At 39.8% G+C, this 15,146-nt stretch overlaps 1 protein-coding gene across 1 annotated transcript; it reads right to left on the bottom strand.

Moving 5' to 3' along the window:
- Nucleotides 1–251: 251 nt before the first annotated feature.
- Nucleotides 252–14,299, bottom strand: cyldl (cylindromatosis (turban tumor syndrome), like). The gene is made up of 15 exons (XM_034147253.1): nt 14,020–14,299; nt 13,134–13,596; nt 12,478–12,744; nt 11,723–11,801; nt 11,459–11,637; nt 11,003–11,168; nt 10,088–10,229; nt 9,606–9,716; nt 9,426–9,517; nt 9,291–9,354; nt 9,066–9,195; nt 5,405–5,513; nt 5,208–5,326; nt 3,320–3,533; nt 252–1,072 (listed from the first exon to the last, which is right to left on the bottom strand). Exons 2-15 carry the CDS (start codon nt 13,578–13,580, stop codon nt 888–890), a joined length of 2,304 nt encoding a protein of 767 aa, XP_034003144.1. The 5' UTR covers nt 13,581–13,596; nt 14,020–14,299; the 3' UTR covers nt 252–887.
- Nucleotides 14,300–15,146: the final 847 nt, after the last annotated feature.

Genomic DNA, 15,146 nt, shown 5'->3' with positions numbered 1-15,146 from the left:
ACTGTATATAATAACTTCAGAGAATGTTCAGGGACACACAGAGGGAATGTGACGTCATTGTCTTGAGTTAGATATTATTTTATCTTTAGATATTAATACTCTGAGTTTATAATTTAAAACCTTTAAAAAACCTGTAAAGAACCTCCAGGAGTATACTATACAGTCCAGGTTTCCTTGTGGCAGTATTATACAGTATATACACATGAAGTCATATTGCTTCTGTGTGCGACAGTTAAGAAAGATATGCAAGATAAGTTCCATAGCCATTTAATTATCTGTTTTATATGAGAACATCAAAAGAAAATTATTTTTGGTCTTTCTGAAAACCAAAGATATCTAAGCATCTATAAATAGAAACTTAATTATTTTTTATAACCCCATATTGTTAAGAAAACATTAATATCAAAATAAAACCGGTGTTTTCCCAATAGAACTTTTAAGTTGCATTTATTAGACCGCCACTCTGAAATCATTATTTGGCTGTTTTCTTTGGTAATCTTTTTCAACCTCTACAATCATTCACTTTCAGTATAAACATTTTAGCTTATCAAACACCAAGAGGAAATCTACACAATCCCAATATCAAAGTGTACAACATTTGTCACACACGTCAGTGATTTCTGGCAATGCCATGATTTCTTTGAGCAAAAATGATTGAGCAAGCGATGTCAGTTTCTGCTTTATCTTCTTAAAATATCACAGAAAATATAAATTATTTAAGCCTGACAAAACATTTCCAGAAACCAGGGCAGAACATTCTATATATACACATTTTAAATGATCATGTGTGTACTACCACACATTCATAAAAGAATATCAAACCAATCCACAAATCAAAACCCATTTTTACATTTTGTGCAAAAAGAAAGCTATGGGGTGGCGTCGGCTTAGCGATAGAGACACATGCTGGGGCTCTGATACAGGTACATGTAGGCGTCGCAGAAGAGACGTTTGGCCACACCTTTCATGTCTCGAGGCACCTGATTGGCCAGCTCTGCGATGGACATTTCCAGGTATGTGCCGACCTCGGGGCAGGCGTGAACCTCTGGGATGTTGAAGCCGTCGCTTTCTCCTGAACACAAAGCACAAATAAGCCACCGAATACATGTGTAAATGTTGTAAAAGTGATGAGCCTGTAGAAAAGGCCCCAAAGTTATAGTTATTGATATATATATATTATTTTATTATACAGAGTTTATACCTGTTAAGTTGTGCCTTCATAGTGGGGAGGGGCTAACCCACGTGTTTTGGGTGACGTCATACATCAGAGGGTAATGTGCGTCAGTAGTTGCAGGAAAGTTATGCCGTCTTAATCTTCGCCTTGTGTGCGTAAATGAACGTGAGTGTTTGTCCACAGTGCTGTCTGTTATGTTGTTCTACACTTTATTATTATTGTGATAACTTCTGTGCCGATGTGGCTTAATGCAGAGTCTCCGTGCTCATGTGATCTGTGCATGCTGCGTGCATATATATTATGGCTGCTCATTAAGGCGCCGTTTACACGAGGAGAAAACTGCTTGTATCTGCATAGTGTCGCGTGCGTATAGCCCTATTATTTACACGAGGCCGATAGAAACGGACCCCACAAACGATAACGGGTCCCAAGGTGGATAGATTTGCAAACGAAACGCTCTGGGGGGTCAACCGAGTCCGTGTAATCACCTCTATACGAATATTTCCTGAAAAAATAATGATAGCCCCGCCTCTCCTGCTCACTGCTGTAGCAACTATCAAAAATAGCTGTGTTAATTAAACGCACAAGGGGTTCTTGAATGAAATAATATTATAAAAGGCAAACCAGAATTGTTAACGCACAATATACTCCTTAAACAAAATAAACAGAGTCAGATTTCATGCATTGATCCATTATATTGACAATTTTCCAGCCAAACAACACAAACAAAATTAAACAGTCCGCTCTGCGATACACCAAACTTGTCTTTACTGCCTAATCCAGGCCATTATTGTTCATTGCTCCTGCGCCCGTCGGCGGCAAAAAGAGAAATGTTTGTAGGCAGAGGACCGGCGTGTCCCAGAGGAGCGATCTCACCCGGTGTTTGTAGAGAATATCTCTCTTTCTGAGCGCATCCTCTCCACGGAGACGTGCTTCTTGGTCGGTCGATGCAATATCCACAGATTCGGTTTCTTTCAGTTAACTTCCCCGTTGCATTTATCCATATGCTGAGGAAATGACTATATCCCGCTGAATACCAGCAATCGCCACACACACTTCCTCCTGTCAGTAGCTACTGCTAGTGCTACTGCTACTGACCATGCTACAGATATTAGTGCAAAATCTACAGCTCCTCTACCACAACCATCAGCAACAAGTGGACATGGAGAATTACATGAACTACATGTTGCTAAATACACCGCGGGGCCTAAACAGAAGGGTAGCCATGGCAACATTGCTGCGGGGCTGCTCCGTAGTCTTCTTCGCTGCTTTTGGTGTATTTTGGCGGAAGTTACAGCGCCACTTACAGTCCCAGCATATGTACTACAGCGTTTCCAGCGGTCTCGTTTGAACAGACACGTTAAATGAAACGAATGCATGTGAACGGAAGACTTTTTTGAATACGCATACTGTGCATAAACGCAAACGTTCCCGTGTGAAGGAGGCCTAAGTCACTCGTCAAGTGAGTCGGCACTCCTGTCTCAAAGTTAGGTGTATATACACCGTGTTGAGTGGCACAGACCTATTATTAATGTAATAGGATGTAGTTTATGTGGATAAATGTTTATGTGGCGTTAAAGGTGAGATATTATGTGTTTACAGTTCATTTATTGCTCCACTACTCGGCTACCGGAAGTAGCATGTCTGTAGCGTTTCACAATAAGAGCATCGGCTGCCGCTTTCCGCCAACCGGAAGTGGAACATTATTCATTAGCGGTAGCTTAACTTTGAATCTCTGCGTGTCCCTCGTAATGAGTGTTTGACATTATATGTTAATGTGTTTATGATTATAAGAGAAGGGAGACATGTTGTATTATAGCTTGTCTAGATTATTATTTCTATAGGGTTTGGCATTATTATGTATATTATTTATGTATGCATAAGTTATCTTATATTGATTGTATTTGGTTTATTTCCCTTGTAGGAAAAACCACACACAGACAAATATCTGTATGTCTGCCTAAATAAGTAAAGAAGTCAAGCCTCATCTTAGCTCCTCATTTCCTCTATTCTGGACCTTTGGCCTTAAGTGGTGTTCTGGCCGACACACCTGGGTGAACCTAGTGATAGACACAAAACTAGTGCCAACACTGAGTTATCTCTAACTCTCCACTACAGAGCCATTTATCCAAACCGACGGCTCACCTTGTCTGTCTGCCATGCTGTCGAAGAAGATCCAGTCGTTGCTGTTGGGTCCGTGTTTGATGAAGGACACGTAGTGGCTGGTCTCGATGCAGAGCACAGCGAACAGCTCCAGCTTGTCTCTGATCAGAGTGTGAGGTTTGCTGCTGGCCAGGTAAGCCTTGGGAATATCCAGGGCGGTGGGTTGATGGGACCTGCGCTGAGGGTGAGAGTGCACCTAAGGAAAGAAACACATGCAGTTAGCGTGCAGCTGATTTTTTTCATAGTATATCAAAAGAAGATTTGGTATATTTACTGAAAGGGATAATCTGGATTTTGTTTTACAGTATGAGATACTTATCCAAGGTTAAGGAAACAATATTATCATAACAAAATTACATATATTTATTAGTACAGTATATAGTATTTATTCTACTGTATAGTTACAATCATATTCTGTTTATCTTATTCTATACTTTGTGTATATAGGTCACTTATTGCTGTAATTTAATTGCATCGTTAGGTGTATTGCACCATTTGATTACAAATGTGTATGTCTTTTTCTTTTCATGGTGAATATATATTGCATGTTGCAGGAGTCTCAGTCATGCTCATTTACAGGTTAATCATTGTATTTTGTGCCTTTACTGGACATGTTTACATGCTTTAAGGTTCAAACTTATTTTTCTCACACTGCCTGTTCTGCAGCACTTTTTTTCACCCTCCGTCTGAAACCAGAGCCCAGTCTGCTCTGATTGGTTAGCTATCTTATTATTATATGTTACTTGTTAGACGCTTTTTATCCAAAGCGACTTACATACTCAATACTGTGGACAATCCCCACAGGAGCAATTTGGGGTGAAGTGTCTTGCCCAGGGACACAACGACATGCTGACTGCAGTGGGGTTTGAACCTGTGACCATCTGATCCCCATACCAAGGCTCTATCCACTGCACCACACGCCTCTTATAATGTGTTGGAACACCAGCCAATAGAAGCGCGAGTGTTACTTAGAAATTTCACTTTGTTACGGAAAAAAAAGTGTCCAATTGAGGGGTTTCAGGGGAGGAGCAACTTTGGGATTTGAGCCTTTGCAGACCATTTACATGCACAGAAACCCATATAACACACCAAAAGCATAACAGGGCATTTTCATAGCCAATAACCACGCAGAAGATGTTGTGCATAGGACAATAAAAGTATTCAAATCTACTGTATAAAATAAATGCTAAATATATTTTAGCCACGTACACTATATTTAGAATATTTTCACCAATTGACCTAGCTCGCAGAGGGCATTTCCCGATTATCTCTTCTTTTTTCAAAGCCACCAGACTCCATTGACAAAAAACTGGATTTTGCATTGCAGAACGCTGCTTTGATTAGATTTTTTTGTGAATTCATTGTCCCTTGAGTTAAAAATAACTTCAACTCTTTCTTCCAAAGAAGCCTGCTAGCTTCTAATAAAGCATATATAAAAGCTCCAGTTCCCCATCAGAAATGGCTGTGTGACTCCGAGAAAATATTCTAAATATAGCGCGCAATTAAGTTGACTGAGTGTTAAGTTGCTGATGACCCTAGCTATTGCTTTCTTCCATGCATACTGCCATTTAATACACTGACTGTGGATAAGTACCTTGTACCACCCCACTTAAAGACATCAGAACTATCCTTTTAATTGAATGTATTTTAGCACTACATGCTTTACTAAGCTACGTACAGTATCAATAGAGGATATGCATGTCATGTTGTTCTATGCAAAATCTTCACCATGCTTATCAGTAGCAAATATGTCGAAAACACTTTTTACATAAAAAAACTGAGTAATAGAAACAGATTCAGAAATACCTTAGCTACATATATATATTTGAACAGAGCTGGTGTTAATGGCAGACAATGATACAAAGCGCACCTGAGTTGAACACTTCCCGCAGAATATTTTGAATCCTGTGTGGCTGAAAAGGGACTCTTTGAAACAGTCGGAGCACTCGAGCTTGGCCAAGTCTCCACACAGCATGCACTGCTGAGGACCTGTAACACACGCAACATGTTGAGTCCATTTTTATTAAATCATGTCAGTCTATGTGTTGTGTGTGTGTTTACTGGTACCTTCACAGAGGAGGTCAGTAATGTCCAGCTCCAAAGAGGGAATGATCTTGTCAAACATCTTGTATTTCTTCCCAAAGCGAGGCATCTGGAGGATGAGGCAGGATGGTGCCTGCAGTCAATATAAAAATGAAATAATGAAGATTACACACACAAATGTACTCGTTCCAGGAGATGAGAAGATCTGACCAACAGAGACATCTACTGGAGAACCAAAGGAAACATCAGTTTCCCTGACGAAAGAAGATGAAGAATGCGTATGTTATTTATATTTCTTATTCAGGAATTGAGTATCATAAACACAATAAATAATAATTATCTTAAAACAAATAGTTGCTTAATTGGTTACACTATAAGTTATTGTTCGACAAAAGTATCAATACCCAAAATAATTAGGCTATTACAGCTTTTGCCACTCAAATAAACCCTGAGCTGAATTGTTGTTGGTTTAAAAAGTGACCTAAAGTCAGATTATGTCCAGATTTACTAACTAACAACAGCTGATTACCTCGAGAAAAATGGATGGTGAAAATGATCCCTACCATTTCCCTTGTTTTAATATAAACATGATTAATTGAAACAGGCTGAAAATAATGACAGGGATGTAGGTAAATCACAATACAAATTGCTAAAGTCGTACTTTTGTTAATAAAAATGCATTTAAACCACTAATTAAGCTCTTCAGTGAAGTGGTGCAGGAATGAGTCTTGGCGCATTTCCACTACAGCGCGGAACGCGGTTTAAGCATGCCGTGACCGGCCCGTTTTTGGTTGAGTTTCCACTAGGCGTAGTTCCGGCTAGCGGGTAGTTTTTCTGGCTCTCCAAAATCGAGGTTCTTTCCGGGCCAACAACCGGACTGAGTATGCTAAACTAGTGAGAGAATCGCTGGCAACTACAACAAAATGAACATATTTGACCGTGATTAAATTGTAATACACGTTTCAAAATGATGCCGAAGTAACAACATACTGATACCGGTTAGTAAAAACCATGAATTAATGCTTTGACAAGTCTGCAGACAGACAGCAGGTGAAAAACCTTTTAAAATGCGTGTTTTCTAAATGGAGATTGGCTAAGCTAACGCAGTATATGCTCCGACCGTCCACACTCACAACAACGGCCTATACAGACATAAATAAACCAGGGACTGTATTCGCCATAACACAGACAGTCTGTGGTTTGTACTTGTTTAACTTTTGTCTAGTTTCTGAACAGATATGAGGACAGACCAGGCGCCAGAACAAATCCACAGAGAGGGCATATGATTTTCATGGGAGGGCACACAAAACCGCCATGTGCCGCGGCCAGTGTCAACGCCGGATATTTTCTTTTGGGGGTGCTGTGGGGTAGCTTGATGTTTCATAGAGGGTGCTCAAACATGTAGGGTTTCCCATTAAGGTACCGGCGCTACAGAGGAATGTTCTACTGCAACACTCCCCACACACACATACACAGTGTACCCGCGACTGTTACAATGAAGGCTCGATAATCAGCCCACAGCATATAGGTGTAAGCAGGGGTAAAATGTTATTTTTTTTTAAGTGGGGGGTGGACCTAACCTCCTCTAGGGGGGTCCGGGGGCATGCTCCCCCGGGAAGATTTTTTTATTTAATATTGAAGTCAAAAGCATCAATCTGGTGCACTTTGAGAGCAACATGAAGAGATCTATGGATACATCTCTCAACACCCATATGAAACAGAACTGTAAACAGATTTATTTTTTCTTTATGGATATTTTACAAATCACTCCCCTTTTAAACTGTATTCTTGTTTTACTGTCATTTAGTATTTCATACCTGTTTTTCATTTATTACTCTTATATTACTATCTGACATCACATACATCGTAGCATTAAAGTTCACAGTTTATTTATAATTAAAAAAAATTAGGGCTGTCAAGTTAACGCGTTAATAACGCGTTAACGCAAAAATTAACGCCACTAATTATTTTAACGCGATTAACGCATGTGTATTTTTTGTCCTCGGCCGCCGTAGTTTCAGAGCGCATCGAGTGTAAAATACCATCGACAAGCTGATGCTGACAGCCCCGCTCCTGCCGCCCGCTTGTGGCAGACCACACTTCCACGCTCACCGGCAGGCCCGGACTGGCCATCGGGAGGACCGGGAGGGAGTGTGTATGTGTGGCGCGACTCGCGCGAGGCACACCTTACGTGGTGTTGTTGTTGTTAGCATCTGGTGCTAGCTAGCTGCGCTAACGGATATAAGGAGCTGTTTCAATGACATTTCGCCGACAACTGCGCCGAGCACTTGACTTTATGCAGGTAGCCAGACAGTGGGACATTGTACGAAAAGTCAGCACACTCAGCACGGATAGTACGCGCAACATGATTGCAGCGTCCAGGCAGCTCCCATTCGAGCATATATGCCTTGAGCTGCACATAGCTCCAACGATCCATCACAGTCTCTGTCTGTCCACACACACACACACACACACACACACACACACACACACACACACACACACACACACACACACACACACACACACACACACACATCACACACACACACACACACACACACACACACACACACACACACACACACACACACACACACACCACACCACACACACACACACACCCACACACATCACACACACACACACACACACACATTCACACACACACACACACTACACACACACACACACACACACACACACACACACACACACACACACACACACACACACACACACACACAGCACACACACACACCACACACACACACACACACACACACACACACAACACACACCACACACACACACACACACACACCACACACACACCCACACACACACACACCACACCACACACCACACACACACACACACACACACACATTCACACACCACACCACAGTATTATTGGTATGAGAGAGGTTCCAGTTGAATTGAGGCGAATATTTGTAATGTTCAGAGGTTGTTGTGTTTTAATATTCATGAGAATATTTTGTCATTGTTCAATGATAATAAACAAACATATAAAGCATATTTGTCCACTCATATGTTGATAAGAGTATTAAAAACTTGAAAGATATCCCTCTAAGGTACATTTAGAACAGATAAAAAATGTGCGATTAATTTGCGATTAATCGCGATTAACTATTTTAATCGACTGACAGCCCTAAAAAAAATGTAAAAGATTTTTTTACATTTTTTATAAATAATTAAAAACGTGTTTATTGGGGGAGGGCAGGAATGTCAAATGGGAGGGCCTAGAAATTAGACACGGAAATGAGTTAGCATTTTAGCTCTTCCGGACTCCCTCTTCTGGAAGTCAACAGTCAAGGTGAACAAATATGTTCACGTTTGCTACGGCATACAATATGTCATTAAACATTACATAGATGAACATCTGATCTATTTCGTTATCGCTTTAAGCTAGCTATGTTCTTCTGGCAATTGCATTTATGCTTCAAATATTATAAAAGTGGTGTTAATATGTGGAGATTATCCTGCTATCCTAAATGTGTGTTTAACACAGATCTTATTTCCTGCTATAATCCAAAACCCAATAAAAAAATCCCATTGACTTTTTTGTCAAGGGTGCCTTTGCGATGCTAACTTCCGGGTTGGCCTATAACAAATATGTCACTACTGCACGACTCCATACTGTGGACATGTGTGGACAGTTTACCTCTGCCAGCTTGAGTGCTGCAGTGTGGAAGGAATGCTCCAGCAGCTGCTGCACGGTGGGCAGCAACAGGCGGTTCTGGTCCAAGAAGATCTGATAGCAGTAACTCTCCTGCACTTTACCTCCTGTTGAGCTAAATGTGAGAGGGAGGGAAATGTAAAAGATCGATTGTAACTTTCTTTAAAAGTTGAATTGTATTCAAGTTATGCAAATGTGGTGTAACTGTACAGTTTGAGTAGAGGATCCAGAGCAAGAATGTGGTGCATGATGACAGTAAGGAACTCCTCTGGATCTGAAAGACAAAAGCAAAGTCACGTTAGAAAAAACAAATCAGGTATTTAAAAGCTTCCAGATCAAACTGACCCTTCTCATCCGTGGTGAAGGAGTGACTGTAGCCATGTTTCTGCAGCTGCTGCCGGAGCTTCATGATGTGACGCCCTTCCACAAAGCCCTTACTGCAAAGAACACAACAACAGAATTGATACATTAATGAATAACCGTAAAGAACATTCACTGCTCTGCTAAACAAATGTAAACACACACCTGCGGAGGGGATTAACAATGTCCTGGAGCAGTGTTCTCTGAATCGGGGCGTCTTGAGGTTCTGTTGATTTAAACAGCATGGAGTCCAACACAGAGGAGCAGGAAAACAAGCTGAGAGCACACACAGAAAAAGTTTTTTTTATATTTAAGTATGTATAAAAACATGTTTAAATACATAAAAGGTACTCTTGGAGTGATCTGAATCTAACTTGAGAATGGTTATAAAGGACAGTAAACAATACTGTACATGATTTGAAACGGCAGAGGTAAACAAACAAATGTGTAGGATTATTGGTTTTCATGACTCACAGATTATGTTGAAAATCAAGGTTTTTTGCAAGGACTATATTCCAAGTTCAAGCATACTGTACGAGTAACTTTGAACACATAAAAGAATAAGAAATAAGATGAACCCAGCTGAATTTCCCATAAAGACCTTACAATTATTTATTTTTTTACTGTCTTATTTTCATGGTCCTGACCTGAAGAGCGCAGCGTCCATGTAGCAGGAGTTGCAGTGGCCTTGGATCCCCTTCATCCGTCCAATCAGAATGTGCTTAACCTGCTCTGTGCTGATAGGAGGGACAGTCTCCATCTTCCCTGCACTGTGCTCCGTCTCTCTCTCTGAAGTCACACACACATACACACACACACACACATTGGTGAACACATAACACATGCATGTGGGGATGAATGCGGGTGTAGTGTTGACTTTTCACTTGTGAAAACGTAATGGAAAAATCTAAAACAAAACATGAGAACAGATTATCAGCGCTTTAATGCTGCTGCAGTGTTTTTAAATGTATATGTTCCGTCTGCCTAGACTGATTTAAATATTAACATTATTTGGTGGTTTATATGTTTTATCTAAAATGCATTCTATTTTAATATTAATGGTATCTTATATGCCATTATTATGTCATTCTATCCCTGTTTTTATGTTTATTTGAGGTTTAAATGATATATTGTAAAGCTCTTTGTGCTGGATTTTATGTATACAAGGTGCTATACAAATAGGTTTATTGTTTTGTTTTTTAAATTAGTATAATAATCATAATGGGTATGTACTATGCAGGTTTTCTTTATTTTACATTCTAAAATGATTATTTATCTGAAATGATTGAATGTATTTCTATAAGATATTTAATCAAATCAAAATAAAATAAATACTATTTAAAAAACAACCAGAATATTCCAGTTATGTGGGACTGGAAATAAAACATAAAAATATATTGTTTTTTTCTGTCACTCGGTCACAGCATCAATGTGTCCACTGCCGACTTAGAATCGTACTTTAGAGAAATACATGGATTTTCATAAAACAACAACATAACACCACTCTAAGCAAGGTAATGCTCAAAACTGAACTAAAATCACTTCATCTGTGTTGTTCTGACCTGTTTCTTCAAGTTTCGGCATCTTTTTGCAGGGATCTGCTGATGCGCTCTGAAATCGTGAGTCAGGACGGCAGGACTGCAGCTTCACAAACAGAGCTCTCTTGTTGGGACAACTGAAGAAACGTTCTTTAAAGATAGTACCATCACTCACTCCTTTGTCTTCCTCCTGGAGATGGATACACATAAGAGTTGTCTTAATACACACACAATGAAATGGAAAGCAGTAACATGCATTAGAAGAACCTTTACAAACTGTCACAGAAAGGTCAGCCTTTAACTTTTGATTGGAGATTATTTCAATATAATATTATGAGTTTCCTTTACTTGAACAGATGGCAAATTTCAAATAGAATTGGGGCCTAAAATAAGAATAATATTGTTTATCGCAGATATTTCTGTGACAATATATCTTCCAACAAAACATTTTAAAGCGAAAGGCCTGGGTATAAATATTACCAGCTCTAGTCCAGCCATGATTTCCTGTCGACCCAGCGGAGTGCCGATCCAGCGGATGATTCCGTAGGAGTTGCGATCACCCAGAGTCACCTCCACCACAGAGTTCACGCTGAGATCCGTATACAGATCCTCAGTGTCTGGTTCCTCTGGAGGTGAATCAACAACCATACTCTCTGGCTCTGCGGTGAAACATACATTTGGGTCAGAGGTTTTACAAATGTGTGTAATAGTTTCAAAGTTTATCATGTAAGGAGTGGCTCGAACCTGCAGGCACCTCCCCCTTAACAACCTCATGCAGTGGAACTTCTACTTCGCCCCCTCTCTTTCCAGACTCATCTTTGTCCTGAAAAAACACAAAATGGCAAATAGTAAATGTAATGCAAATTGCTCACTTTGTACTTAAGGAAGTGACACTTTTTTTGTTGTATTAGCATCCCCTTTACAGTATACACAAAGAACCAGGAAGCTACAGTGCTATGAGGATCCCTGGTGATAATAAGATCAACTATATATACATATTGATATAATATTAACAAATATTAGGAATAAGTCAGCGTGACTGGTGTCTTTTATTCACCAGACGAGTAGAGCACTAAGGAATGGCTGCATTTTTAAACAACATTTTAAAAAGCAGCAAAACATATCACATATTTAAAGGGGCCCTATTGTGCTTATTTTTCACATTTGTATGTTGTGCCTCTACTGTGACATGTTTACATGCTTTAATGTTCAAAAAGGTATTTATTTTTCACTATTTGTTCACCCTCTGTCTGAAACGAGTACCTAGTCTGCTCTGATTGGTTAACTGGCCGGCTCTGTTGTGGTTGGTCAACTGCTTAGCGTTGTCCCGCCCCATAGCAAATCACGTACAGTGTGTTGGAGTGCTAGCAATAGAAGCGCATGTGATACATAGTGATGTCACTAAGTTACAAAAGTAAAAAAAAGGACAATCAATGCGTGGAGACCATTTGAGAAATGTTTTGGGCTATTTACATTTAAAAAAATGCTATATTACTCACTGTAGAGATCTTAACAGAATCTCCCTGCAGATACAGCACCATTCCATGCCGACATTTATCATCGATGAAGTAGGTGACTCTATCCCCCACGTTTAGCCCTTCTGCTTCAGTTTGTGCAGAGTGCTTTGGGACGGAGGGTGACAAGGAGCTGGGAACCACAGGTCTGACTTTGGAGAACGCGGCAAAAATGCCTGAATATTTCTCACAGGCAAAGAAGGTTGTGCTTCTGTAGGACCCATCAGTGGGCCCCTTCCCTCTGTCTTCCCCCTGGGGAGAAAGAAGCATAGCAGCACTGCTTAATAATATACCTTACATTTTCAAATTCAATACCTCTATAAATGGATCTGTACATTTTACTGTTAATGATTGATAGAATATATACAAGTTCAACCAACAACATCCACTAGTGGTATCAGCCATTAATCTTTATCTCTGACATAATCTAAGGTGCAAAATCACCATATTTAATCACTTGTTTTTCTTTGCATGTCACAAATCCAATTCCATTCAGCTCCATTGTTGGGTTGATGCTTTTAATATCAAAAGTATATATCTAACCTAAAATAAAATTGTATGAAAATGGGTATTTCAGCCAGGGAAAGCAGGAAAGAAAATACATATATGATCTGGTTAAACAGACATCCTTAAAGTCCCACCTGCAGTTCAATGCCAAAGAACTTTCCTGAAATGAGATCCAATGAGGTCTCTGTAATCGGTCCAATGTAGCGAATGATGCCTCTGAGCTTCTCTCCTCCTTCCTCCACAATCACAGGAGTTCCCAGTGTGAGTCCCAGAGCTGTTTGAAGAGCTTCTCTCTCTCTGAACCAGGTCAGCCTCTCTTCGACTTCAGGGAGGGCCTGAAGCAGCTCCACTTCCTGTGCACTCAGTTTATCCATGTTACTCACCTCTATATCATAATCTAAGTTTGAAATTGAACCAAGAAGGAAGACGGGCAACTTTGCAGAAGATGGAGACCTTTCTCCGACTGACTGTTTTTTATTGTAGATGGATTCCTTGATGTAGCATATTTGGCCAGCATTTATGAGTCCTTGGAATTGAGGTTTTGTCTTTACGATGAAGTACAGGTAATTTGTTGACGTCATGGTGATGAGCAGGGTACTGTAAACACACACACACACACACACACACACACACACACACACACACACACACACACACACACACACACACACACAGGCGTCACTACAATGACAGTACTTTTCATATGAATTGTGTGGACAACAACACTCAAGCTAGCTCTCTCTCTAACTAACGTTAGCAACAACACTGCACTAGCTGTCGGAATCAAATAAACGTTTAAGGGTGCGTCACAAATTATATCTATAATACTTTCTCTCTTAGTCTCCCTGTCGAAACGCCACCACCACAAATGGGTCTAACACATTGGCCCAAAAGCGAGTCCAAAACAAAGAAAAACGAATACAAAATAAACCATATTGGTCACATATTAGCATTAAGTATGTGAGAAAGTACGGACTCGTTTCGTACTTTCAGGAGAAATAGTGACAAAGTAGGCCTTACCTTCACTTCTCAAGCAACTTTAAGCCTTGCTTTCTCTTCTATCTACGCTCTTTTTGGTTTATGTCCAAACCAGCAGCCTTAACTTTCACTTCCCGTTTCATTTCACTTCAGTCGTCATCAGCGCCCTCATCGATAAAAATATTGAATTTTACTTGAACAACCTTTTGGCAATAACGAAGTTCTACGAAAGATATAATTAATGTCAGAAATAAAATAATAGTGACGCCGTTGTTTTGAAATCAGTTGACAGCCAGTTTACACAAGTCGTTTACAAATGATGATTGGACTATAGAGCCCCCAGTACGGTCTTACAGACAATCAATAACCATTCACGTGGTGCTGTGTGTAAATCGGTTATATAAAGTCTCAAACACAGCTATTGCGTGTCTGTAAATGCAGGGAGAAGGATCACTAACCATTCTCTCTCCCGGAAGTTTCTTCAAATTGTTCCCACTTTCATTTTTTTTGGGGGGGGGGTTAGGGTTAGTTAGGGTTCTGTTTCTGTTGGAATTGTATTCTCATAACAATGCTTACTGGATTCCTATTATTTTTGCGTACAGTTTTAAACATTTTACAACACAAACTTATCTTTTTAGAATGACTGTATTGCCTCAATCACACTGAATAATCCACTGGCAGATATGAGAACAGTTTTCACTTGAACAATCTTCTGGGAAAAAGTTCCACTAGCAAGGCTGTGTTATTTTTCTTACCAAGACCAGAAATACACGTTATCACGTTGCATTTCAGCAAATGCTGTGGACCTATAAATACACTCCATAACTTCAAGATAACTCAATATAACAATAACAATTATGATGCTGTATGATGTCCTTTTTGTTGTTCTGTTTATGTTTTTAATGTTTCATGTGGAACCTACTTGAGCAGGTCTCCCTTGAAAAAGAGATCAATGATCTCAATGGGATACAACCTGGATAAATAAAGGTTTGAAATTAAATTAAATGAAATGAACTCCTTGCTATGTTTTTGGCGCGCGGGCCTTATTTCTGTTAGTATTGGTAAATTCATTGGCTGTCACTTTATAATGCATCTAGTCTAAATTACTGTGGTTTTGATTGACAGACAACTCATATTTAATGACACATGACATTTGGGAAACATTGAAA

The sequence above is a fragment of the Trematomus bernacchii genome, unplaced genomic scaffold (genome assembly GCF_902827165.1).
Source record: "Trematomus bernacchii unplaced genomic scaffold, fTreBer1.1, whole genome shotgun sequence".
Classification (NCBI taxonomy): Eukaryota; Metazoa; Chordata; class Actinopteri; order Perciformes; family Nototheniidae; genus Trematomus; species Trematomus bernacchii.
This window is presented reverse-complemented; position numbering and strand designations above follow the sequence as displayed.